The 27,554-nt window shown below is 44.0% G+C and overlaps 1 protein-coding gene across 1 annotated transcript in view; it reads right to left on the bottom strand.

The window, feature by feature from the left end:
- The window catches only part of adamts7 (ADAM metallopeptidase with thrombospondin type 1 motif 7), an 82,599-nt gene that overhangs the window by 21,554 nt on the left and 33,491 nt on the right, over positions 1-27,554 (bottom strand). Inside the window, exons 8-13 of the mRNA XM_088992077.1 lie at positions 26,449-26,592; positions 13,886-14,030; positions 6,555-6,647; positions 5,133-5,278; positions 1,363-1,532; positions 1,146-1,279 (exon numbers count right to left, since the gene is read on the bottom strand). Coding sequence (XP_088848203.1) covers positions 1,146-1,279; positions 1,363-1,532; positions 5,133-5,278; positions 6,555-6,647; positions 13,886-14,030; positions 26,449-26,592 — 832 coding nt within the window. The remainder of the gene's footprint in view (positions 1-1,145; positions 1,280-1,362; positions 1,533-5,132; positions 5,279-6,554; positions 6,648-13,885; positions 14,031-26,448; positions 26,593-27,554) is intronic.

Raw genomic sequence — 27,554 nt, 5'->3', positions numbered from 1 at the left:
TTTTTTTAATTCATCTACTGCCATTAACAGGTAGCTATCTCAAAATCATGAAACTGAGACGGCTGGCAGTGAGTTCATGCCATGAGCGATATACTGTATATCCCCTTCGCAAACTACTAGTAGCACATAATTCATTGCCTGGCTACAAAACCTCGTTCGATCCGGATTCATTCTGTGCTGCTCTAGTGCATATGTGTGCTCAAAAGCGAATGTACTTTAAGCCTTGTTGTGCTTCTTGAAAATGATATATGCTGTGATGGAGAAGTTCCTCCAATCACATTGCCCAAGCTTTGCTTTTTTTTTTGACTGATCAAAAGTTTGAAAAGCATTTCATTTCTGGCAAAGAAACAAGAGACTTCACCATGTTTTTGTATTTAATTTTAACATCAGTTATGTGACTTCAGACTAAACTTGTTTGTTTTACCTCGCACAAAAATGCTACATTGATGACCTCAGGTAAACCTTTATGAAATGAGAATACGAGAGATACTGTGAAAATAACCAAGTTTGAAGTAATTTTCAGCATACAATTACATGTATAGTCAACATAGTTTGTGCACATTGGGGCGAATCTGAATAACATACTTGTCAGGTAAAATTGCACAAACTAGCTAGGACATACTCAGCCTGTGGGCACAGTGGAGGATCAGCAAGAACACAAAGTGAAGTGAAGAACTCTTAGCTGGCTCGTGAGAAAGACTTGTATACAGCCATTTGACCAAGATGCGCAAAAACCCCGGCCAGCCAGACTGGCAATGTTCATGCATTTTACATTTATTAAGGTTAGACAAGGAGATGTTGGAAAAATGGAATGGTTTTTGGAAGAAGTTGGGCTTTAAAAAATGTTTCAATGCATTTTTGCAAAGGTGTGGGTGAACTTCACAGTATGTATTCACATTATTTTAATTGAAATAATGTGCCATCTCCTGATGGAATTACACAAATAGTGTCTTTTTTGTTTGTTTTTTATATATTTTTTTTGTTTGTTTGGTTTGTTTTCAAACTTACTGATCACAAATCTACTCCCAAAAACCTTGATCGAGTAAAGTTTACTATGAATATGTGCATTATGCCAATCAATTAATTTTAACAGATGAACTGAGGTATATTCTTTGAGATATACTAAATATAAGAAATACTGCTACCTTACAGATGCCATTGATGCACATGTCTCGGCTTTCGTTGCCTTCAATGCATGGGGTGCCATCGGTGACGGCATCGAGCATCTTTTCCGAAAAGTTTTCATTCAGTGGACGGCAGTGCAGTTCACAAGGACTGACTAAAGTGGAACATGGACACACAAATGTGGTACAATGCAATAAAATATCACATACTCAAATTGAATGAAAATTGTCTGCTCACCTCTGCTGATGACAGACACCCACTTATAGAATTTGCCCTTGTAGAGTGCACTGTTGAAGTGGCTGCACTGGATATCTCTAAAAGTGGGCGTGTTGTTTGGACACGGTGTTGTGTTACAGATGCGATACCGCTGTCTTTCTCCCAGGCAGTACTTCCCTCTGTTCCTGGGACTGAAGGAGTAGAAGTACTTGATAAGGGTGAGGTAGATGTAGTAAGTTAGCGGTGTGAAGAAAGGGTTTCAGACCACAATAGTGAACCTGGCGAGGGCAATTAATTTGTGGCTTCCATATCCAAATACTTGGCCATTAGAAGATGTGGTAAATTGGCTTGGCAACAAGAGGCAAAGAACAAATGAACAAAAACAAGGACAGAAAGGCAACACTGAAACCAGTCATGTGGAAGATACAGAATACAGATAATAGACAGAATAGTTTACTTATCCACCCCCATATAAATCATTTTCCTGTTGCCTTCTGTCTTTATTTCCTTTGATTGTTGACTTGTGACAGAACACTGAACCCCTATTCATTGTTGGGGATACTATAAAGTAAACGTAATGTCGAGACAATTACGGGGAAAAAACACATTTTGATCCCTCTTACACAGTATAGGTATAGTAGAGAGCTGAGGCTTTCCTTTCTCAGAATCAGAATCAGAATCAGAATCAGAATCATCTTTATTGCCAAGTATGTAGAACACACAAGGAATTTGTTTCCGGTAGAACACGCTGCACTAGTATCGTTGTCAAAAAAACTGCTAACACACACACACACACACACACACACACACACACACACACACACACCACATAGAGGTCGTGGGTTCGAGTCAATCTCCGGCCTTCCTGTGTGGAGTTTCATGTTCTCCCCAGGCCTGCGTGGGTTTTCTCTGAGTCCCCCGGTTTCCTCCCAAATTACAAAAACATGTGTGGTAAGTTAATCAAAAGCTCTAAATTGTCTCTCCGTGTGAGAGTGAGCATGGATGGTTGTTTGTCTCTGTGTGACCTGTGATTGGCTAGCAACCAGTTCAGGGTGTCCCCGACCTACTGCCAAAAGACAGCTGATATGCTCCAGCAAGCCTCGCGACCCTTGCAAGGATAAATTGATCGGAAACTGGATGGATGGATGATTGAACAACATGCATAATGGGTGTCACCTTTAATTGAAAAATGCTTCCGAAAACATCCTGGTGAGCCTGTTAAGATACCGGACTGATACAGCCCATTAGCTCGTTCCATTCAACCTTAGTTTACTTTTGTGATAGGTGACTCAATCTCTCGTAACAATCTTAGAAACCCAGCCACAGTAATGTGCATTCCCAAAGCATCCGATCAAATGTAGTCTTGGAGAACGAGTGTGCAATAGGCCAAGATATCTGCTCCAATGACACAAGGATGAGGCAATCAGATATTACAAAGAACATATTTAGAACGAGAAATGTGACGTGATGATACACTAGCATTTTTCAACCTTAAGTTAAAATGGTTCATCCTACAATGTGATATAATCTTAAGAGGTTTACAAATGAACACTTAAACAATATGCTTGGACACAAATGGTGTGTGATTAAACTAAAGGTCGTGCATCAAACATGGTGTGACATCTTGGCTAAATCCAAAGAAGCTCTTTTCTTAGTCAAAGCAAATAAATCCTGCAGAATACTCAACACTAAATACTTATTTTATAGGAATGCTAACGCACACAACATATGACCTGCAGTAGTTTGCCAAATTCAGCTGGACATTTTACTTTTTTACTCTGAAGATTAATTTTATTCTGGACAAAATTAGGGACACCATGCCTAAAATTCAGTTGAATTCTGAAATTGCTGATATTATTCAGTATTTGTTTCACGCTTTGTCATTAAAAAGAAAATATTATTTGAAAGCCTTTAAAAACGAGCTAACACAGTGAAACAGATCATTTGCATGCTTGGGTTGCTTCATGACGAACATCCCGATGATTTTTAGACAATTTTAAATGTTATGAACTTATTCCTCTCCTCTTGCCTATGGTGATTTTTAAGAAAAATGAAGTGTTTGTGAAAACAAATCAAAAAGGCTGAATGGATATTCAGAAAATGAGATTGGCTGAGTTGTGGTAGTTTTCCATGCCTTACTGCCCTTGCTGATTTGTAACATCTCACGGCCGCTGTGAAAATCTAAGTGAAGCAAACAAACTTGAGGTTTGCCAAAATTGCGGGAGGCTGGACATTGGTGGAAACAGATCATTCAAAGCGAAGTTGCGACTTTGATGAAAGTGTGGATGAGCATTGATCCAAAAATAATGTGATAATCAGTGGAATCGGTTTTGCTCTGGTTGCTTTTTAAAAAACACACGCGAGCGTGGATCCATGCAACCGTATTTGCATACAATTTTCCATGCCTGCATCCAATAATGCAGTGTGTCTTGCGTCTGCAATAAATACAGAAATAGCATCCATAACTGGCACTTGGCCTTTGAGCACGGTGCACCATATGGTCATGAAACTACATTGTTCATTTTGTTTGTTTGCTTTTTTTATTGTTCCAAAATATGACATACACCAGGCTACTGACATTTCGGCACAATATAAGTCATGTGTAATTCAACCAGAGTCAACACCAAACTGTTTTGTGAAAAAAAAAAAAAAAAAAAAAAAAAAAAAAACTAAAAAAAACATTTTGTGAAGGATTTTTTGCCCAGTGACAGACAGTCACATTTTAGAAACTATCACATACAGCGGGTCGGGTGATCCTACCAAGAGACATCCAAGAGAGGAATGTCACCATCTGTGATGGCAGGTTCTCACACGTCTCTTCCACGCTCATTTTCACTGTGACATAAGCCCAATCAGAATTGGTCACAGAGCTGGTTTATTTTTTCCCCCTATATCCTCCTCTAACTCAAAGAACGAGGAACAAAAGCAGCTGAGCCCCAGTCAATTGAAGTGCTTTTTCCCACTAATACAAATTTAATTGGAATTGTCGCACAGCAAATCATTATTCAGAATTGAATAGAACTTTTGATAACCACATTCGATTAAAAGAACCCGTTTCACAGAGCAGTAGTTGATCCCACTTTTTGAAAATATCCATCCATCCATCCATCCATCCATCCATCCACATGATCCCCCCGACCCACTTGCATAAACCCCATCCATCCATCCATCATCCATCTATCCATTTTCTCCTCACCGAGGATGTTGGCTTGGCTGTCTTCAGGCAAGAGGCTTTGTTCACCCTGAACCAGCCAACCAATATATTATTTTTACAAAATGTTATATTCACCTTTCCTCATATAAACACAGTATTTTAATTACTGTTGCATTTGTAAAGCAAATAACAAATTCCATCTTCCGCCAAAACAGAGAACAGCATTTTTTTCCACATCTGTCGGTTGACAATTACAACAGCGTTGCTCAGGGTTCAGTTAACAACCAATCATGGCTACCCGTTTTCTGAAGCTGACCCATGATTGGTCGCTACTTGAGCCTGAGTAACTGTGATGTCATTTTCAAAATGGCTGTCCCACGATTTGGCTAAAAATGGGTGAATTTTGCTGCATAACTCATCTTCCACATATGGATGATGAATTTGATTGCCATGTTTAGACTAGTGGTGCTTCATAGAACATATTCTTGTCAAAAAAAAGCTAGGGGATGATTTCTCCTTTCAAAGCAGCACTCTTACATTGGAATGCAATTCTAATTACAGGGTGCCAAATGATTTGTGTGAGTATGAACGCTTGAGTAAGAAGTTGTTCTAAAAAACAAAACAAAAAAAAACTTACACTGGGTCATCACAGTCCCGCTGTGCACTCTCAACTCCTGCCCCACATGATCTCGAACAGGTCGACCACTCACTCCACATTCCCCAGGCACCGTTGACACTGTCTGGGTAATGCCCAGCTGCAATACACTGCCCACTGAAACACCACTGGCAAGAAAACAGCACAGTTCAGGATACCAAATATTTAAAAATGCCATTTTCTCGGCTGATTGGAGGTTAATGTGGTAAACACCAAAACTCACAAAACTTGCTGACACATTGCATGATAAATTACCATCATTTCCGGTGTCTAAGGCACACTACAGTGTAAGGCGCACCTTCAACGAATGAAAACAGTTTTCCAAAAACAATACACTGTGTATAAATATGTATTTTTTTTTTTCAAAAAAAAAAGGCCGGGCCATCTTTTCAAGAAAATGAAGGTTTTTGGGTGCGCCTTATACACCAGAAAGTACGGCACCATATTTTAGGAACAATAACGTGCTTTGGAGGTGCACCATCAATGATGAGTAAGCTTCAAATATTTTAAACTACTTCTATTTTCTTTGTATTTGTTAACAATAATTTTGGACCGTACTGTGTGTTCTGAGGACACAAAACAATTTAATGTATAATTGTCCAATTGGCCCGTTTGTCCACAATTGTTCAATTGACATTACAAAGGGAGTTTATAGAAAAAATGCGATGAGAAAAGTAATTCAAAAATGTCATTTTTCTACAAGATTTCAACTAAAATGCAAAACAACAATTCATTTGGTAAAATATGTTACCATAGTTTGGGATTTGTCATTTTAGTTAGTTTTTATTTGAGTTGTGCTTTTTGCAAATTAAGTTTATATTAATTTTGTAAACATGTTTGTTCACTTTTTAGTTTTTATGATTGTTAGTGTTCAAATAAGAAAATAATTTGTCGAATGCAAATTGAAACTATTTTGAACTACTGTGAAACACAGTAAATAAACTAGAATTATTATTAACGATGACGCGACACCTTCCTCGGTCAGTCACTATGGATTTAGAGTAGTCCAATATAAACACATTGAATTAGAACCCCAAAAGTACATGTAGATGTGACAAAGAAAAATAATTAAGGATATTTTAGCCCGAATTACAGGTAATATTGTAAACATCAAAGGTGGCTTGCTAGTTATTTTTAATTTTTAAAGCATTATGACTTGTATTTTATTTAGTTTAGTCAAATGTTTTTTCTTTCCACCCATCTATTTTTCGCTTCATCCTCACAATGGGTGATGGGAGGTGCTGGAGCCGATCCCAGCTGTCTTTGGGCATAAGGTGGTTGACACCCTGAAGTGGTCGCAAGCCAATTCCAGGGCACAAAATGTTTTCCTAGTTTCAATTTTTGTGAGTGTGTTTGTATTCATTAACGACAACTATTTTTTACAACTGATGAAACAAGACTCACCTTATCTGGACCACAAGTGGTTCCATCTACAGCACCGTCGAGCTTGGAGTGGCATGTTGCTCCCAGAGTACACCACAGCGTGCTGCACACATTCTTAAAAAAAGAAGACCAAAGCATTTGTTTTACATTTCCATCATCCTGTTCCTGGGCTCATTATTTTAGTTGACACAGTTGCAGGGAATATGTCTGGAAATTGTCAAAGCAACTGGGCCGCACATCCATCCATCCATCTTCTGCCGCTTATCCGGGGTCGGGTCGCGGGGGCAGCAGCTTCGGTAGGGAATCCCAGACTTCCCTCTCCCCAGCCACTTCTTCTAGCTCGTCCTGGTGGAGCTCGATGCGTTCCCAGGCCAGCTGGGAGACATAGTCTCTCCAGCGTGTCCTGTGTCATCCCTGGGGTCTAGATGCCCGAGCCACCTCATCTGGCTCCTCTCGATGTGGAGGAGAAGCGCGACTTTGAGCCCCTCGCGGATGACCGAGCTTCTCACATTATCTCTAAGGGAGAGCCCGGACACCCTACGGAGAAAGCTCATTTCGGCCGCTTGCATCCGGGATCTCGTACTTTCGGTCAGAACCCATAGCTCGTGACAATAGATGAGGATCGGGACGTAGATCGACCAGTAGATTGAGAGCTTTGCTTTTTGGCTCAGCTCCTTCTTCAAATGACAGATCGGTACAAAGTCCACATCACAGCAGACACCGCACCGCTTTACATTCGGCTGTGAAACAATCGAGAGAGAGTTGGAGAGCTCTACTTGAAGGCCCCAACAGTACCACATCATCTGCAAAAAGCAGAGATGCTATACTGAGGTCACCAAAACGGAAACCTTCAACACTTCGGCTGCACCTAGAAATTCTGTCCATAAAGTGAACCCTCACTGGAAACGATTCCGACTTATTGCCGGCAATAAAAGACTCGGATAGGGACCAAACGGGCCGTTCGATCCCTATCAGGCGTTCCTGTACCCCATACTCCCAAAGCACCGTCCACAGAACTCTACGAGGGACACGGTCAAACGCTTTCTCCAAGTCCACAAAGCACATGTAGACTGGTTGGGTAAATTCCCATGCACCCTCGAGGACCCCGCTAAGGGTGTAGGGCTGGTCCACTGTTCCGCGGCCAGGATGAAAACCACACTGTTCCTCCTCAGAGGAGTGTGATCCCTCTGTAGTTGGAACACACCCTCCTGTCCCCCTTTTTAAAAAGGGGGACCACCACTCCGGTCTGACATTCCAGAGGCACTCTCCCCGATGACCACGCAATGTGGCAGAGGCGTGTCAGCCAGGACAGCCCCACAACATCCAGAGCCTTTAGGAACTCCGGTCGGATCTCATCCACCCCTGGGGCCTTGCCACAGAGGAGCTTTTTAACCACCTCGGAGTCCCCAGACACTGCTTCCTCCAAGGAAGGCGTGTTGGTGGAGTTGAGAAGGTCTTTGAAGTACTCTGCTCACTGGTTCACAACGTCTCGAGTCGAAGTCAGCAGCTCCCATCCTCACTGTACACAGTCTTAGTGGTGCACTGCTTTCCCCTCCTGAGACGCCGGATGGTGGACCAGAATTTCCTCGAAGCGGTCCGGAAGTCGGCTTCCATGGCCACACCGAACTCTTCCCACTCCCTCATGCATTCCGCTTGGCTAATGGATACCTGTCAGCTGTCTCAAGGGTCCCACAGGCCATATAGGCCCGGTAGGACTCCTTGTTCAGCTTTACGGCATCCCTTACTACTGGTGTCCACCAGCGAGTACGGGGATTGCCGCCACGACAGGCACCAAGCACCTTACGGCCACAACTCCGATTTGCCACCTCAGCAAGGGAGGTACGGAACATGGTCCATTCGGACTCAATGTCCCCCACCTCCCCCGGGAAATGTGTAAAGTTCTGCCGGAGGTAGGAGTTGAAACTCCTTCTGACAGGGGACTGGCATCTTCCCCCACCAACGGAGCCTACTCACCACCAGGTGGTGATCAGTTGACAGCTCCGCCCCTCTTTTCACTCGAGTGTCCAAAACATGCGCACGCATCAATATGCATTTTAAGTGATGTGCCTCAGGAAGCAGAATGAAGTTGTTCAAATTTTTGCAGTTCAGCGTACCAACATTTTCTTAACGGTGTGTGGCAGACCAAGTGCGCGCAAGACATTGGAGCAAAGATGTGGGTCCAACACACACAAATCCAACCTTGGATTTTCCACAATAGTGAATAAAGAATGAAAAGGGGAAATGTGTGTGACACAGAGATATACTTTTGATAAGTGATAAAGCAAAAGGTCAAATGTGCTGTTTATCTGCAGTGTTTGCTCACTCAGAGCTCCATTCATTTTGTCTTGACATATGAGCTGAATGTGTGGGGGTCAATGTGTATTTTGTCCAGCACAGTGTATGATGTAAAAATATTCATCTGGGAAATAAATACAAATATTTGACTTCAAATCAAATTAATTCACACATAATTTATTTACATCTTCTGTGGCAAAATGATTGTGATGATGAACTGAGACAATCACATTTTTCTGATTAAAGAACTGGAATTGAACAAAAATGGTGCGAGAGAAGGAAGTGCACTCATTTTAAATCCAGATACTCTATACAAAACTGTTTCGGCCTCATGAGCTGTGCCAAAATTAACAGCGAAATTTCTGGTGAGAACAGATGACCCTGTGGCAAGTGGGCTGGTGATATTTGTGTTTGCACACAGATAAAAAGTTCTGAGGCGGTTACTTGAAGAATGTTGAGGAGGCACAAAACCGTGCTATGGTTGTAATTTCTTGACTTAATACTAAAATTGCTTTAGTTCCTTGAGTTTCTATTGCGTCCCGTGCAAGAAGTCACTGCGCGTAAAAACACACACCCAAGAACAATGCTCAACAGTCCTTATGAATACAAAATATTGAGTTGAAAAGGGCAAAAACTTTTGACATATTCCTCTCTCATGTAAATGAATAAAGAATAAGAAGAAAACATACCGTATTTTTTGGTGTATAAGGTGCACCAAAGTCTAAGGCGCACCCCCAATGACTGGTGTATTTTCAAACGTTTTCCATATAAGGCGCACCTGAGTATAAGGCGCACCTTCAATGAATGACAAGTTTTCCAAATATAATATAAATATATAAACGTTTTCCACATATTAGGGACACTACATAAGGCGCTACAGTAGAGGCTGGGGTTATGCACTACTTCTTCGAGTCAGTAGCTGCTGACAGTAGTTGCGAGACCTGTTATGGCTCAATATTACTTCACATGTAAGCCGCACCTGCGTATAAAGTGCAGAATCATCTCTTGAAGAAAAGGAAGACTTTTCGGAGCGTCTTATACACGGGAAAATACAGTAATATTCAGTATTGTTCTCTTTTTACAGCAAACATAGCCTGACTTTAAAGTGATTTTATCTGTGTCCTTAACACACTGCCTTCGTTAACATCAGCGTAATTGATGCTGGAAAATTTGAGCATGAGTAGTTCCATCGTCATTTAGTGCCTTAGGTGAGTCATCAATTTCTTCTTCTTTTCCTTTCGGCTTTTCCCATCAAGGGGTCGCCACAGCAAATCAATGTCCTCCATCTTTCGAGGTTTGATCCGCATGTTTGTTTTGGCCAAGCTTTTACGTCGGATGCCCTTCCTGACACAACCCTCTGTATTTATCCGGGCTTGGGACCGGCACAAGAAGACGTATGTCCCTTTGTGGCTACAGAACAAGCAACTCACTCAGTGAAAGGCTCCCAAACACAAAATCATCTATTTATTATCCTTAATTTGTGGATTGCTTTGAATCTACTATTTAATTCATCTTAATAAATCCTTTATTCTGAATGAGCAATTAGCCTCTCTGATAGCCAAATGAATTAGCAAATATTAGATGCATGTTCACACCAGATGTGTCGAATGTGATGTTTCCCACATCACATTCAATTTAATTAGGTGCGGTCTGCATTCAGTTGTACAACATCAACACATCTAATGGCAACTTCTCACGATATGGCAACACACCATATCTATTAATCAGGCACTAATTAATACGAACAGTAATAAATCCCAGACTTGCCGCCGCCTGAGAGGTCAATAGGCTAGCAATAATTGAGCAGCAAGTAACAACCTGTCATGCTCCTTTGAGAACCAGAAAGAGATTCTTTTGCGAACCCCTGTTTATCACAATAAGAATAACCTTTCTTGGACATTGTAAAATATGTTATAATGCAGTCAGTTAAAATAAAAATACAAAAATATCACAAAGAGGCAGAGCAAATGGCATTCGACTGAACAGGCAGGATTAAAACACAGTAATTAATGTGTATAAATATGTACACCTTCGAATGACTCGGAGGTCACTGAGAAAGCTGTCAGAAAACATGTTATGATTTGCACTGGCATTCTACAAGGCTGAATCCCACAGGGGTGGGTGGTGGGTGAAGAGATGGAAAAGTGAGGCCGCCGGTCAATGGTGGAAAATCAATTATTTACATTGTCGAATGCACATAAGGAGGCCTGAAAGGATTGTGGATTGTCAGCCGTGGGTGCATTATGTTACGCTCCATTGGCGCTTGTCGTTTCAAGCTTCAGTTTTGAACAAAATGTATTAGAAACGAATGGCAAGTGACCAACCAGCAGTGACGTACTTCTCTATGGACTGTTTCCATGACAGTGACAGCTCAATTTCTCATAATTTGTTCGACAGCCGTGAGGTTTCAAACTGAATTTGCCTTATTTTACCTCGTTTTGTTGACTCACTAAAGGAAATACCAACAATTTGATCTTTTTTTTTTCTTCATTTTCAAAAATAAATTTGAGTATGAAGAAAGTATTCGCAGTACGGCAAGCAATTGTTTGCATTAAAATATTATATTACCAAAGCCGGAAACATAGTGCAGCTGTGGCAATTAACTTTCTAATGATGGTGTTCTCGTCAGTTAAAGAATTGATCAGTAGAATTTGACATGCAGACTAAATTCAGAATATTTTCAAGTTTGGGTTGTGTAATTGGAGCATTCACTGAGTTTGGCGTTTGTGCTTTCGGAGGCCAAAATGGCACCAAATGTTTTTACTTTTCAATGTTATCTTCTTCTTTTCCTTTTGGCTTTTCCCTTCAGGGGTCGCCACAGCGGATCAATGTCCTCCATCTATCCTGGTTTTGTGCATCCTCTTCTCTCACACCAGCTACCTTCATGTCCTCTTTGACCACATCCATAAACATCCTCTTCGGTCTTCCTCACGGTCTTCTGCCTGGCAGTTCAAGGCTCAGAAACCTTCTCCCGATATAGTCGGTCTCTCTCCTCTGGACATGTCCAAACCATCTCAGTCTGGCCTCTCTGACTTTCTCTCCAAAGCCTCGAATATGAGTTGTCCCTCTAATATACCCATTCAACCTGGTAACTCCCAAAGAAAACCTCAACAACTTCAGCTCTGCTACCTCCAGCTCTGCTTCCTGTCTTTTCTTCAGTGGCACTGTCTCCAGTCCAAACATCATGGCTGGTCTCACCACTGTTTTATACATTTTTCCTTTCATCCTAGCTGAAACCCTTCTATCACACATCACACCTGACCTTTTTCTCCAGCCGCTCCAGCCTGACTGAACACGCTTCTTCACCTCTTTTCCACACTCTCCATTGCTCTGGACAGTTGACCCCAAGTACTTAAAATCCTCCACCTTCTCTATCTCTTCTCCCTGTAGCATCACTCTTGCACATGGATCCCTCTCATGCATACTTCTCTATCAGCAGTCTTAAAGCAAACACTGCATCTGTCGTACGCTTTTTTGGCATGAAGCCATACTGCTGCTCACAAATGTTCACTTCTGCTCTTAGTCTAGCTTCAACTACTCTTTCCCAGAGTTTCATTGTATGGCTCATCAACTTTATTCCTCTGTAGTTAGTACAACTCTGCACATCTCCTTTGTGCTTAAAAATGGGCACGAGTACACTTCGTCTCCAATGTTCAGGCATCTGTTCACTATCTAAGATCTTGTTGAATAACCCAGTCAGGAACACCACCGCCACCTCCCCAAGACACTTCCATACCTCGATTGGTAAATCATCAGGCCCGAGTGCCTTTCCCCCCTTCATCCTCTTCAGCGCCCTCCTCACTTCCTTGCTAATGTTTGCTACGTCTTGTTCCACAACAGTCACGTCTTCTTCTCTTTGTTTCTTCTCATTTTCCTCATTCATCAACTTTATTTTACTGACTTTTTCAATGTTTTATATATATCGAAAATAGTTGTGTGTAAAAGTGTACCACCGTTGTGCGGGAGAGGCAGTGTTGAGAGTAAATAGTACAAATGCTGCTGATCATATTCTTTCGGGTATTAAAATAATTAATGCCTAGTCTGCACATGTTTGATTATTATGATGATTTAATGAATCCACACCATTGGAGGTCTTAATCAAATATGTATTTGACGGTTAAAATGTAGTTGATTGTGTGGACTTGATTGTTTATTAATTATGCAACATGAATGCACTTCACTGCATCCACCAGATGTCTGCTGTGCATGTCCATTGTCAGCAGTGCATTTTCTTGAAACTTTTAGAGCCATGAAAACATTTTCCTATTTCATGTTAGAACTGTCCTTAAATTCATTAGAGTAGAGTGACATGATTGTTGAAAAATTGCAGATTTTCCATTTTTTACAATTTTCCATTATAAGATGAACAAAAATGTTTCCTGCTGTGAACGCAGCAAATAATGACACACTGAGAGATACCAAATGCAAAAAAAAATTGCTAAATAAGTCAATCATTGCCAAAAGACTTCTATACAGGACAGATTGAAGGGAACCATTAATTGACACGGTATAATAATCTGAAGAAGATGTGGATTATGATGATGATGATGATGATGATGATGGTTAGCAGCAGTAATATCGGTAGAAGTAACCTGTAAGATTGGTTAATCGTGGTTTTCAAATATGTTAATTATGTTGATTACAAAATAGTGCACATCAAAGCTCAGTACTGGTTAATTGGATTGGTATTACAAAGACAGAGGGTTCAGAATCAGAATCAGAATACCTTTATTCGTCCCACAATAGGGAAATTTGCAAATTGTGTCAGGAAGGGCATCCGACGTAAAAGCTTGGCCAAAACAATCATGCGCATCAAACCTCTAAAGATGGAGGACACTGATTTGCTATGTGTGTGCTGTGAAGAAGTTTTTATATCCACATTTTCATATACTCTTATTCTGGTGGTGAAAAGTGTTAATGAGGGAATGAGTGATTCAAGGCTCATGTGCTGAGGGTCTGGTCGGGTCAGAGGATTTTCAAGTTTCAAATAGAGCCCCGAGAAACTTTGCATATTAGGACTGGCAAGAGGAAAGAATAGCAAAGAGTAGTAGTCTTACATCCATGTCATCGCATAGCAGGGATCCAGATCCATACTGCAACCGGCATTGATGGGCAGCACTGTACAGAATCCCAGGAAGCAGCAAGCCTTGGGAAACTGTATCCTTCGCGGGGGCATCATCAAGGCACCAACCCCAGCCACGGCTGTAATCACAGTAGAGCACTCTGATTATCTCCAACATTTTATTTTTATTTCAAAAGTATGAACTTAGAAAAATGTAAAAGAAAACACATGTTCATCTTACAACACAACATACTTGTGCACTGCTTTTCCATATACAGTGTGTATGTCTTCACACTTCTGTTTAAATGCCAGATTTTTGTGATGTGAAAATATAAGATGCAGAAAAATATTTTCAAACCATTTGATGTATGACTTGTACAACACCAGTGGGGGGAAAAGCCTTTTGAGAGTCGTAGAAATACCCGAGGCCGCACATGGTTGCACACTCTCTTCATTAACTCATTCACTATCATGCCCTTATTTATTCAGGTATTGAAAAGCGTGACGTGGAGCGCCATACCCGAATGTGTTACCGGGGGTGGTGATAAAGTGCTGGTCAAACAATGTTTTTTTTTCCTTCCCGCAGGGGGCAGCATTTGTCTTCTGTCCTGCCGCCCCCACTTGCACCTCATGTTAATCCAGAACCAAATAAACTAGAATGGACCTTTTTTTCCTGATGAAATCAGACAATCTAAGGTTTTTAACAATGTATTACATGTTAATGTAGTCCTAAAACTCAATATTCTGTGGGTCTTGGAATTTGAGTGAAAGTTACAAAAACCCTGGCACTGCAGCGGACACATTTTTGCACCTCTGGCAGTGAACAGTTAACATGAGATGTTGCTATGTTCAGAATTAACCAATGATAATACAGTGAGACCTCAACTTACAAACACCTTAACCTTAGAAACTTTTCGTCTTACAAACGTCAAATTTATGAAAATTAAACCTTATAATAGGCACTATTTTCATAATACACACCCACCACGGCTGGCGGAGTGATCTTCGGAGGAAGCACACGACCGAACAGCACCAGAGGTTAAGTTACCAACAGTCCTTATGGAAGGTGACTCTCCTTCCATAAGCCATCAACGACCATCAAAAAGGTAAATAAAACTTTATTTTACAGCACAGTTTATTTCTTTAATTACAGTCCTCATGTAATGCACCTCTCTTTCCAAACAGCAATTCCCTTTGACCTTTGACCTCCAACGCCATTCCATCAAGCCATAAATAACCATCACAAATGTAAATAAAGTGACTTTATGATACAATGCAGTGTAGTTCTTTCATTACAATACAATAGCACCTTTATTATACATAGAATAAGGTATGTTGTGTGTAGTTTTAAGGCTTATTTAGTTGAAAAGTATATTTTATGGAAACCGGGGAACGGATTATTCCCATTTTAATGGTTTGCTATGGGAATTTTTTTTTGAGATACACACTTTTCGCCTTACACACTCTGTCTGGGAACCAATTAAGTTTGTAAGTTGAGGTCTCACTGTAATAAGAATCAGTGCCAGAACACATCTGACACCATTTGAAGTTAACCCCCAAGAGAGTTTAACTGTAGTAGGCTTTTCTTGACATTTTTATGTTGTCTCATAGTACATTGCATTGTTCGCTCAAAGTTTCACATCACATCAGAAAACTTTCCCGATGACATGGCATGAAATAACAGTGGAGTGGACAGAATGCTTCAATGTCTTTGCTTCTTGGACCGCATGAGCCAGGAGGATTCAATTTTACAGCACTCAACACACGAGGTATGGGATTGAAACCAATATATAATAGACAGTAGGGGTGTGCATCTTTCTCTGACCTTTGATACAAATAGCAATTTATTTTCAGAACCACAATGGTGGTCTGAAAGGTCTTATGTCTTGTTAGATTGTTAAGAATGAATCAAATTACCAGGCCATACATATGGTATCCAACAAAGGTTATTTCTCAGCCCTCCAATATGGATCCATCATTGAATAAGCAATGCACACAGCTATATGCAAAATTTGTAGTATAAGGAGAAATCTATTTTTTTAAGGAATTCCCCCTACTCTTTATAACGTATCTGTGGCACACTTTTGTCAAAGCCCTCGATAAATCAATACCTATATCCCAGTATATAAGCCTGTCAATACTTTTTGAATGTTTTGAGGGTATGGACCTGTTGCATGAAAATGATCCACTGTTCATCCCGTGCACACTACAGTGTCATGACAACTAGGGGCAGAGCTAAGGGTAGTAACTCGGAAAGCAGCTTTAACTTGTGCAAGCTGAGTGTAGTGTGAAAGACAATGTCCATACAAATGCCCATACATTAAGAAAGTCAAAGCCTTTTCGTTTCTGGAACACAATCTTCATATACTACAGTGAATAGACTTCAATTCGTGTGTGGATTCCTGCATGTGGGATCAATAAACATGAGAGTGAATGCCACCCAACCTCATAGGGTGAATGTTTATATTGACAATGTCATTATATCGCAATCCAAAGGAATTCAGATGTCTCACAGCTTCAGAAAAAGGCAGCGAACTAAAAAGAAAATGTTAAATTTCAGTTTGATTGTGGAGCTTGAAAACCAACGACTCAACTCATCATCTATGTTGCATACAGTTTTGCATCCTCCTTAAAATGCCTGAAAATCTTGTATCCACAAACGCCTTATTGATTTCATGGTATCTTATGCTGCAGTGGCAGATACAAGATCCCACATTTTTCTTATTTGTTGGAGTTGTTATTAACAGTTTTTATGTGCAAAATAAACAAATGAAAATAACAGCTCTGTCCGTCAATGTAGCTGTAACATAAAATCGGAAACCACACTCGCAGCTGTCCTGGCTTGAGGCAAGTCTCATGAGTTTCACTATTGGTCCTGGGAGTATTTTTTCCTCAACAGTGAAGTCCAGAAGCTACAATACTGTCAAGACATTGAGCCACTAAATGTATTCCAGATGATTGTAGCTCAGAAACTGTGGTAACTATATGGAAATACTACAGACATTCAACACAGTTGAAGCCAGCATTACATTGCAAGTCACTGCCAGTAGCAGCTGACAGGAGCAGACAAGTGAATTCTCAAACAAAAATACATCCAAATCATTAAAAGAATTAGAACATGTACACATATCATGAAAACAAAAAAGAAAATACAAAATTGAAATGGCATATGCCCATTCACAATGCACAGTGTGCATAAAAAATATTGGAAATACTATATGGAATCAAGGCATCCACCTGGAGCTTTAACAAAAATTCCATGTGGATTAAGTGATTAAATTAAGCAAATCTGTTTAAAAAGCAAGATACTGGAACCCAGGTTGCTCCTGATGCTGGGTCATCAGTGTGTGAATGAGCTAACGACATCAAGCGCTTTGAGTATCTCATGTAGAATCGGGCTATATAAGGGATAACCCATTGATCATTGCAGAGACCTTATAAATCAATAGCTCTCTTCTCAGTGTCAAGGGTGTCCAGACGACATTCTGGCAGGCAGTAATTGACAGTGATGAGTCATAATCTTATCTCCAACTATAAAGATAAAAGTGGCATGATAGACCAAGTATCAAGTGGTCAAACAGAAAACCCCCACTGTCATGAGCCAGTTGACAGCAGGGCGGGGCCTCCGCTCCCGCCGTTCGCCAGCTGCTGTCAATTTCCTCCTCATTGACTGTGGACATTTAAACCCGACGCTGGCACTCACCCAGCGTCGGAAGATACTTCGCCTCGTGCCATGCCAGTACTTGGAACTTGTAGCCAGTACATAATTTGCTTCGCCCGAGGAATGATCTTAGCCACGAACGCGTTTGTTTGTTGCACCGCGTCGTAGGTTATTTTGCACCACCGTGTGCCATTTTATGTTTCTTAGTTAGTGTGGTTGGGTGGATTGCCGCCACTCACCCACTAGCATTGTCAGTTTGTCATTTTTTGGTTTTGTCTCACGAACTTTTTACCGGGTCCGCGTCTTTTCGGACCCGCGCTTTATGTTAATAAATCCATTGCCGGTACCTACGCCTCTGTCCTGCTTAGCGATCCACCGCCAATCCCACACGTTCCTGCTCGCCAGCTGCCACTGTCGCCGCCGGAACGTGACAGAATCTTCCGACCAACATGGATCCTGCGGACAGTAACCGAATCTTCTCCGTCCTCGCTCAGCAGGCGGAGCAGCTCGGTCAAGTGGTGCCTGCTATCGCGGAGATCCGTCGCGACATCACCCGATTAGCCCAACGGGTAGACAGACTTGAGACCAGCGGCGCCTTCGCCGCGGGGGCCGTCCCTCCCCAAACTTTGAGCCGCGAACCCAACATCCCACACCCCGCCCGTTACGGAGGGGAGCCCGGACGCTGTGCACAATTCCTGCTGCAGTGCTCCATAGTTTTCGACCAGCAACCCTCCGTATACACCACTGACGCGGCCAAAGTGTCTTACGTTACCAGCCTGCTTGCCGGACCCGCAGCCGCTTGGGCGTTGGCCGTCTGGGAATCTCGGCCGGAGCTCCGAGCCTCCTTCCCGGACTTCATCGCCGAGTTACGGCAGGTGTTCCATCACCCGGTGAGTGGGCAGGCAGCGGAGTCCCAGCTGTGGATCTGCCAGCAGGCCAACCGATCGGCGGCGGAATATTCCGTCGCCTTCCGCGTCCTAGCTGCCGCCAGCGGGTACGACGACCGCGCCCTGCGAGGGATGTTTCGGCGCGGGCTCAGCGCTGCGTTGAAGGACGAACTGGCTACCCGCGACGAGTGCTCCAGCCTTCGCGAGCTGATCTCCCTCACGCTGCAGCTGGACAACCGGATGCGAGACAGGGCCCGGGAGCGTGCTGCCCAGGCTAATCTCGAGCCGCCAGCAGGGACCCGAGGGGGTGCCCGGACCTTTCCGCGTGGGGGGCACGCGGCCGTGGAGCCGATGGAGATGGGGGGCGAAAGGGCCGCTGCGCGGGCGCCGGAGCGACGCAACACCGGCCCGGCATGCCAGCTCTGTGACAAGTTGGGTCACCGAGCCCCGGTCTGTCCCAGTTGGGGGGCTTCCCGGAAAGACCCCCAGTGACTGTAAGTTACCCCGTCCACACAAACGACGGGTCCCCTTAAGTTCCGCGGGGGGGGGTTCACGTCGCGGAGACTGGAGCTGGATGCCGGGGGCCGACGGCTGTTTTATAGACCCGCTGTTTTATAGACCCGCGCGTCGTGTCGGCGTTGGGTTGTCGGGTTGTTCAGCTGGGGGCGAGTCGGAGCGTACTCGATCTCGACGGTCGGTTACTCGCCGAGGTTACGCAAGAAACTGCGCCGCTTCGACTCGTACTCTCGGGCAATCACGTGGAATACCGGCGGTTTTTCGTGATGCATTCACGTTCGGTTCCCATTGTGCTCGGGTTACCTTGGCTGGGGACCCACAATCCGGCCATTTCGTGGGACGGACCTACCATTCAGGGGTGGAGCCCCCTCTGCTACGCTCACTGCCTCCGGTCGGCCGCGGGCGGGTCGGCACCATCTCACAGCTACCCTAGGGAGGAGATTTGCTTAGAGGGGGTACCGCCCTGTTACCACGACCTACGACAGGCGTTCAGCAAGGACCGCGCCCTGTCCTTACCATCGCACCGTCCCTACGATTGCGCCATTGACCTCCAGCCCAACGCTCAGTTTCCCAGTTCACGTCTGTACAACGTCTCCCAACCCGAACAACAGGCTCTCCGGGACTACATTGACTTTTCGCTCGCGGCCGGGCTCATTCGGCCATCACGGTCACCCTTGGGAGCGGGGTTCTTTTTTATCGCCAAGAAGGATAAATCGTTGCGTCCGTGCGTGGATTATCGGGGACTCAACGAAATAACTATAAAGAACAAATACCCGCTCCCATTGATTGACTCCGCCTTCGCGTCCCTCCAGGCCGCGACCGTTTTCACTAGACTGGGCCTCCGGAGCGCTTATCATCTTGTTCGGGTTAAAGAGGGGGATGAATGGAAGACCGCATTTAAGACACCTCTGGGACACTTCGAGTACTTGGTGATGCCGTTTGGTCTCACCAATGCACCCGCTGTGTTCCAGAATCTTATTAATGATGTCTTGAGGGATTTTCTGAATATTTTCTGTTTCGTATATTTGGATGACATTTTAATTTTTTCAGAGTCCCTTGAGGCACACCATCAGCACGTCCGGCTGGTTCTGCAGCGACTGCTGCAGAATCGACTATACGTCAAAGCCGAGAAATGTGAATTTCACACCTCCTCCTTATCCTTCCTGGGCTTCATCGTGGAGCGGGGGCAGATCCGGGCTGACCCAGCCAAGACCGAAGCGGTAGTAGAATGGCCCACGCCCACCTCTCGCAAGCAATTACAATGCTTCCTGGGCTTCGCCAACTTCTACCGCCGCTTCATCCGGGACTACAGCCGGAAGGCCCTCCCTCTCACCCAACTCACCTCCACTAAGACCCCGTTCAGGTGGACGAAAGAAGCGTTCCGTCTGCTGAGAGAGGCGTTGAGAGAGGCGTTCTCTCGCCCCCCAGTTCTCCGCCATCCATACCCCAACGCCGCGTTCATTGTGGAGGTAGACGCCTCGGACTCAGGAGTCGGGGCAGTACTCTCCCAACGCTCCTCAGTCGACCAGCAGCTCCACCCCTGCGCCTTTTTCTCCCGCCGCCTCAGCTCCGCCGAAGCCAACTACGACGTGGGCAACAGGGAGCTGCTCGCTGTCGTATTGGCTCTTCAGGAGTGGAGGCACTGGCTCGAAGGGGCGAAGGAGCCGTTCACCGTGCTTACGGACCATAAAAACTTGGCGGTCATCCGGGCCGCCAAGAGGCTGAACGCACGCCAGGCACGGTGGGCGCTCTTCTTAACACGCTTTTCCTTCACCCTCACCTACTGTACAGGAACCAAAAACACCAAGCCCGACGCCCTCTCGCGGATCCACGAGCCAGCAGACAAGGAAGACCTTGCGGAACCCATCCTTCCCGGCCGCCAGATCGTGGGGGCGCTCCAGTGGGAGGTCGAACGGAGGGTCCTTGAATCATTAAAAGGTACCCCGACTCCCGATAAGTGTCCCACAGGCAGACTGTTCGTCGCCCAGTCGCTGCGCTCGGAGGTGCTCCAGTGGGGGCACGCATCCAAGGTGGCGTGTCACCCAGGGGTGAGCCGCACCGAGCACCTCGTCTCCCAGCGATTCTGGTGGCCGCGGCTCCGCAACGACGTGGTGGACTTCGTTAAAGCCTGCCCGGAGTGCGCCTGTGGCAAGGTTTCCCATCAGCCTCCGGCAGGACTGCTCCGCCCCCTACCTGTCCCCCCGCGCCCTTGGTCCCACATATCAGTGGATTTTATCACCGGCCTCCCCCCATCCCGTGGTAAGACGGTCATTCTCACGATAGTGGACCGGTTTTCTAAGTCGGCAGACTTCGTGCCGTTGACCAAGTTGCCGTCCGCTATCGAGACGGTGACACTATTGGTCAAACACGTCGTCCGTCTCCACGGGATCCCCACTGACATCGTGTCGGACCGAGGGCCCCAGTTCGTATCCCGGGTCTGGAAGCGTTTCTGCAGGTCCATGGGGGCGTCGGCCAGCCTGTCCTCCGGTTACCATCCACAGTCCAACGGCCAGACCGAGAGGAAGAACCAGGACCTGGAGGTGGCCCTGCGCTGCGTATGCCTTCATCGTCCCTCGGCCTGGTCCATCCATCTCCCGTGGGTGGAATATGCCCACAACACCCTGGTCTCCTCAGCCACAGGTCGGTCACCGTTTATGTCGGCCTATGGCTACCAGCCGCCGCTCTTTCCCACACAGGAAGGGGAGGTGGAGGTCCCGTCGATACAACACCATCTTCGGCGGGCCCATCGTGTATGGAGGGAGACCAAGGCAGCCCTATCACGCACGGCGGTCCGGAACCAGAAGGTCGCGGATCGCCGTCGCCGTTCCGCGCCGGCCTACCAGGTGGGCCAGAAGGTCTGGTTGTCCACAAGGGACCTACGGCTGGCTGGGACCACCCCCAAATTGGGTCCGCGATTCACAGGCCCCTTCTCTGTGGAGGCCATCATCAACCCGGTCGCGGTCCGACTTCGGCTGCCCGCCTCCATGAAGATCCACCCGGTTTTCCATGTCTCCCTCATCAAACCGGTGGAGTCCAGCCCCTTGGCCCCTGCCGGTACCTACGCCTCTGTCCTGCTTAGCGATCCACCGCCAATCCCACACGTTCCTGCTCGCCAGCTGCCACTGTCGCCGCCGGAACGTGACACCCACAGACCGACTAATACCTCCTCCAGACAGCAGAAATCCCCCACAGGAAGACACATTCATTGTAGTCACAATCGCACCAGCATCACAGCAGACAGCAAAGAAAAACAGAAGGAGGAAAGACACACACTACACGCTCCCACCAGCTGCCAATGCCCCAAATTGGCCACAGACTAAGGAAAACAAGAAGCCGTGAAAAACAGAAGTGAAAATAAAGAAAGCAAAAAACAGAGAGACCAACACTAAAACTAAGGACATAGTTACACTTCAATACATTTCCACACAGCTCTTTGATCACGGTTTGATTTGCAGCCACCATAATAGAGGACAAACTTAAATGGACAGTAAGTACGGCGGAAAAAGTCCTTGGCACCGCCCTACACAGACTTGAAGACTTGCGCGCCGCGAGAACCCCACGGAAAATCCTACTGGACCCCCTCTCCCAACAAACACACACCTTGCCCACCACCTTCTCCAGCCACTCCCCTCAGGCAAGCACTCCCAATCCATACGCACCGTATCCAGCAGACACTCAAACACCTTCTTCCCTCAAGCTATTAACTACCGAAACAGTAACTGAAATCGACCTATATTGTGGTTCTTTGCAATTTTGCACAAACCCGTGGAACACCATTACCACTATAATCATTTTAGCTGCAGCTCTTAACTCACTTGAACCACTGTTGCTGATCTATATTCCACAGCAACACACACTTTAAAGTGTAGAAGGGCATCTGCACAATTGCACACATGCACTACAAATACAGTAACTGGTCAATTTAAAATGGCACACTGATTTTATGCACCAACTGCACAACTGTTTTGTATTTTATTCTACATTTGATCACTCCATGATACTTTGCATCACACTACTCTTTACAGTACATTACAGAATGTCTTCCCACATTTATTTGTCATGTCCTGAGCATCTGGCTCGTACATCCAGCTAACAATCAACCACACCTGATCAGTTGTCAATTGTAATGACAACATTCATCTCAATCAGTAGCACTTGCACCCGTTCCTTTCCATTAGAGCAGACAGTCAAGACAATGACATCATTGGCATCAGACAGAACAGAAGGTGAAGGATCAACGAGACGTGTTCCACGAGGTGTCAAATTCAGGAAAGAAAAAAATGCCACCTTTTGGCTTTGCCTACAAGTGCTTGGATTTAACATATTAGCACTTTATCTTGTCATCAAGGGAAATACGAGCAATTTTAATGGGATGCACACAGGTTATACTCGTGGTTTGCAAAGTAGAAATTAAATGTAATGTAACAATTAATTCAGACGCACATTCAGCAAACGATGATTGACACGATAATTAATGACCAAGCAATGGATAAATTATTGCAGAAGTGCAATGGATACCAGGGATCATAGTGGCCAAAACACAAAAGTCATTTTTTTTCTTCACAAGTACTATTGGGAGTTGTCCTAAGATGAAAAAAAAAACAAAGTTTCCCATTAGCAATGGTCTTGGTGACTTTTTTGTTGATATCTTCAAACTGAATTTCATACAATACTTAGCCTAACTAACTCTTGTCTGTACCTTGTCATGCAAAAAAAGGGGGCAGAAATAGATTTTTTGGACCATTGGTGTACCCATTTTGACCATAAACAGTAGTTATTTGTAATTGTCAACCCTACAGGCTAAATCACAGGAACATGTTCCCCGGAGAACAACAATGGACCCCTAAGCGTACTCATTTTATGGAAGTGCAGAATGATTGTGGGTTGCCAATCATTTGGTAAGGCAGCTGTCAAGTTGCATTATGGAAACGTGGTTCGTGTGTCATTGGCACTTTACACAGCACAATCAAAAACCACGGAAGCATGTTCGAGAATAAGAGGAGAAGGCATTTCCCAGCATGCATTGAAGTCGTGACAATGATTACATTTGACCGTGTTATCATGCCTCGATGTGTTATTTTTCTCAGTTATGGTGTCCTAGATAAAGTGGTGTTGTGTCTAATCTTGTACAGTTTCATTATTATTACTTTCGGCGCTGGGGAATCTGGCAGCTAGAATTAAAATGTTAGTGTTACAAATGGCTTTCTGGTCACTTGAAACCTGAGTGAAGTTAAAATCTGAGCTACCTTTGGCTTGCAAGCCAGAGGATGTACACATGTTTTGAATGCTCACCAAGCTGCTAGAATTAAATGTTAAAAATGATTTTCAAGTTCTGGATATTCGATCACACCTGCATAAGTCGACAAGTGGTAGGAAACATGACCAAGTTAGGTCTTCACATTTTGGGATACGCAGAGTTGGCTATTCCATCGGTCCTGGGGGAAGGTCCGTCAGTCCACCAGTATTGACGGGCGCCCATTTTGCTGATGATGACAATAAACTTCAAACAAAGATGTACAAGGCAAAGAAGAAAGTAGGTATTCATCTAGCAATATAATTGTCACTAACCAGCTCAAGGACAGACGGACCTTTTAGCCCGTCATTGACGGACGACTGGTTCACTGAGAATTAATGGAAACACGCCCACCTGGGTTGCTTAGATGACCCCACTGACTATTTAAAGGACAACCGACGTCTCCGGACAAGTTGTGTCCATAATTTGTAAAATCGCTTCAAATGACTTCTACTGAGCGTATTTTAATAAGATTCCACCGCATATGGCTATATTTTACGTTTTAAGACTCACGCTGAAAAATCGACGACTCCTCGTCACGTCACGGAAGGAACGCCCCTGACCGAGAAAAGGACACACAATGCATTTTGCAGTACATACTTCGTTTGGTCTGAAAACTTCGTGTTGATCCGTGTTGATGGCGAAATTAGAAGGAAAACGCATAAATAATGCGATGGTGAATCGTTGTGTGTTGCACCAAGACAACTACGTATTTGATATTCGCTGACACAAATCCCAAGCATAAAAATCAGCCCATTTCCAACGGAGTTTGGCGCCATCTTCTGCATTTTCTGGGTGCTACATTTCTGTCCAGATGCCTCAAAATGACAGGGCATAGCTTCTTTAATCGATTGCAAACATTTATGCTTTCCTAATCAGAACTATTTGAATCATATTCATAACTGGATGAGGAACAAGATAGCATCTTGTCCGAATCTGAAGCCATTGTTTTGATTCTCGAGCAAGGCAAGACGACTTGGCGTGACATCACGAACAAGGGGGCGGGACCTTATGAAACTGGCCACTTCTGGGTTCAATTTGAAGTAGTTTTTGGACACTTTAAGTCATTTTTATTGGTGTTTTGCATTTGACTAAAAGTATAGGATATAATACATATATAAATATAGCATATATATAAGATACTATAAAACGTTTTTCTGATGTCAGTTAGGAAACAAAAAAGTGGCGTCGGTTGTCCTATAAGTGTCTGTTAGAGTACACCCTTTTTCAAAATGATTTCTGCAGGGACTGTGGATGTCGGCTGTGACTGGCTGAGGAAGTGGAACCAGATGAGGTCACTTAAACCTACAATCTGTGTTTGAGTCTATGATTTTTGTATTTACTTATTTGCAATTAAACCTTTATTTCCTGTTCAGTGTGTGTCTGAATTTGGCGAGATTCAGTTTGTTCTGTAAATGCATGTGATGTAGTGAAAAATAGAAGAAAGAGAAGAAGATCTGCTGCGTCCTTCACGGGCAGTGGCCAACTATAACTTTATTAACAACTAACAGTAAATTTATTTGGGGGTAAGTATAATTTGGCAACAAATCCACACTTAGTGGCAATGAACTATATATGTGTTATGTTTTTGCTTTCTCACTCATTTTGATCACCATATGTTTTAGCAAGGGCTTAAAATCGGAGGTAATTCGCTGACTAGTTTGTAAATTTTGCTGCGCTTAGCATCGTTGTTTACGCATGCGCGGCGACCTAAAGGTCAAGATTTAGTTGTCATCTGAATGGTTGCCCTGTATGTCAATCAAGTGACGGGACGTTTGATAGGCTGACAAATGTTTTTGTCAGCCTGCGATGTCACGCTGCGATCGACCAGTATTACCTCCGCGATCGACCAGTAGATCGCGATCGACGTAATGAGCACCCCTGGTCTAAGTGATGGAATACGTCTAAGAGATAAGAATAAAATAACGTTGATGGAATGCGGGTCTGACAGTTAGTTTGGTTTGCCCTTAATAATGATGGACTAAAGATAATAGAAGTGTGGCCCAAAATGAATGACACACTGCCAATATGACTGACATGCCCAGTTCTGTGTCTATATATCTCGACTGATAATCTCTGTAGGTATTAGCACAGGTACATGGACCTGAACCTTCAAAAAGCAGATATCACCCCGGACATCATGAAAAAGAAGACTGAACTTAGTTGAATGCAGTTCATACTATAAATTATGTGGAACTCACTCAAGGAAGCGTGTAATATACTGCCGGCTGCATCTGGACCACTTGGGCAGCAAGGTCCCATATAGCAGCTGCGGAGACATGATGAAAGGTTTTTTCCCGATGGGTTCACAGTCGTTACCGTTGCCATCATGCTGAATCCCAAAACTGAGGAGAAGCACAAAATCAATGTATAAGTGTCAGAGATGTCTAATCTCTATCAATAAGTTATCTGGAAAGTACAGATATCCACAATTCCCCCACCCACATTAATATTCAACAATGCATTGGATTAAATGTATTTGCAACATTTCCCGATGGTGCTTCACTAAATTACAATGCAATTTTTTTGTAGAATGTTGCTGTTAAAGCTAAATTGAAGATGACCGTAATCAACAACACAGTGCTTCCCCCTGATTGGATTCAAGTGAAGTTATTCAGAAAAGAAGACGATGGTAATTGAAAATGTGGTGGATAGAAATTGGTTCATATGCTAAAACAGAGGAGTCAAGCGAACAAACATGGGTCATGGCTAATTTCACCATTTGAAATGGCCTTTGGGAGGCCTACCATGAAACAAACGTACAACAAATCGAACATGGAAACAAAAATAAGAGCAACAATGCCCACAAGGACAAAGTATAGGTAATGATAAACACATTAGTCAGAACTGGATGGCAGAATGAGGTATAACATTTCACGCACGGATGAGTCAAAAACTAAGCTTGAGGTCAGGTTGAAGTTTGGTGAATTAATGGCTCTGCTTATGTTCTCAAACACGCAAGCGGATATGAAGCAGATGGCTGTAATCTAAAAAAGTATGTTAATGGTGAAACGTATGACACCAGCACAAAAATGAACTTATATATTTCGCTCTTCTTTAATAGTCAGCTAGAGCATGTAGCCAAGTTTAACCCCCCCGCCCCCGTCTCCCATCTGACTCGACAAAAAAAAAAAGAAACAAAGGTTTTGGTGAATCGTTTTATGTCAAGCTGAATAGTGTTGCGAATATTTTTTTTCTTTGTGATATCTCAAAAAACCAAACAGCAGTGTCCTTCTTCACACCAACATAATCAACATGGGAAAGAGGATTTGATGGTGAAAACATTTATTCTGAAGTATTGTCATGA

Source organism: Hippocampus bargibanti, linkage group LG03, assembly GCF_051943395.1.
Source record: "Hippocampus bargibanti isolate YZ-2025 linkage group LG03, ASM5194339v1, whole genome shotgun sequence".
Taxonomy (NCBI): Eukaryota; Metazoa; Chordata; class Actinopteri; order Syngnathiformes; family Syngnathidae; genus Hippocampus; species Hippocampus bargibanti.
This window is presented reverse-complemented; position numbering and strand designations above follow the sequence as displayed.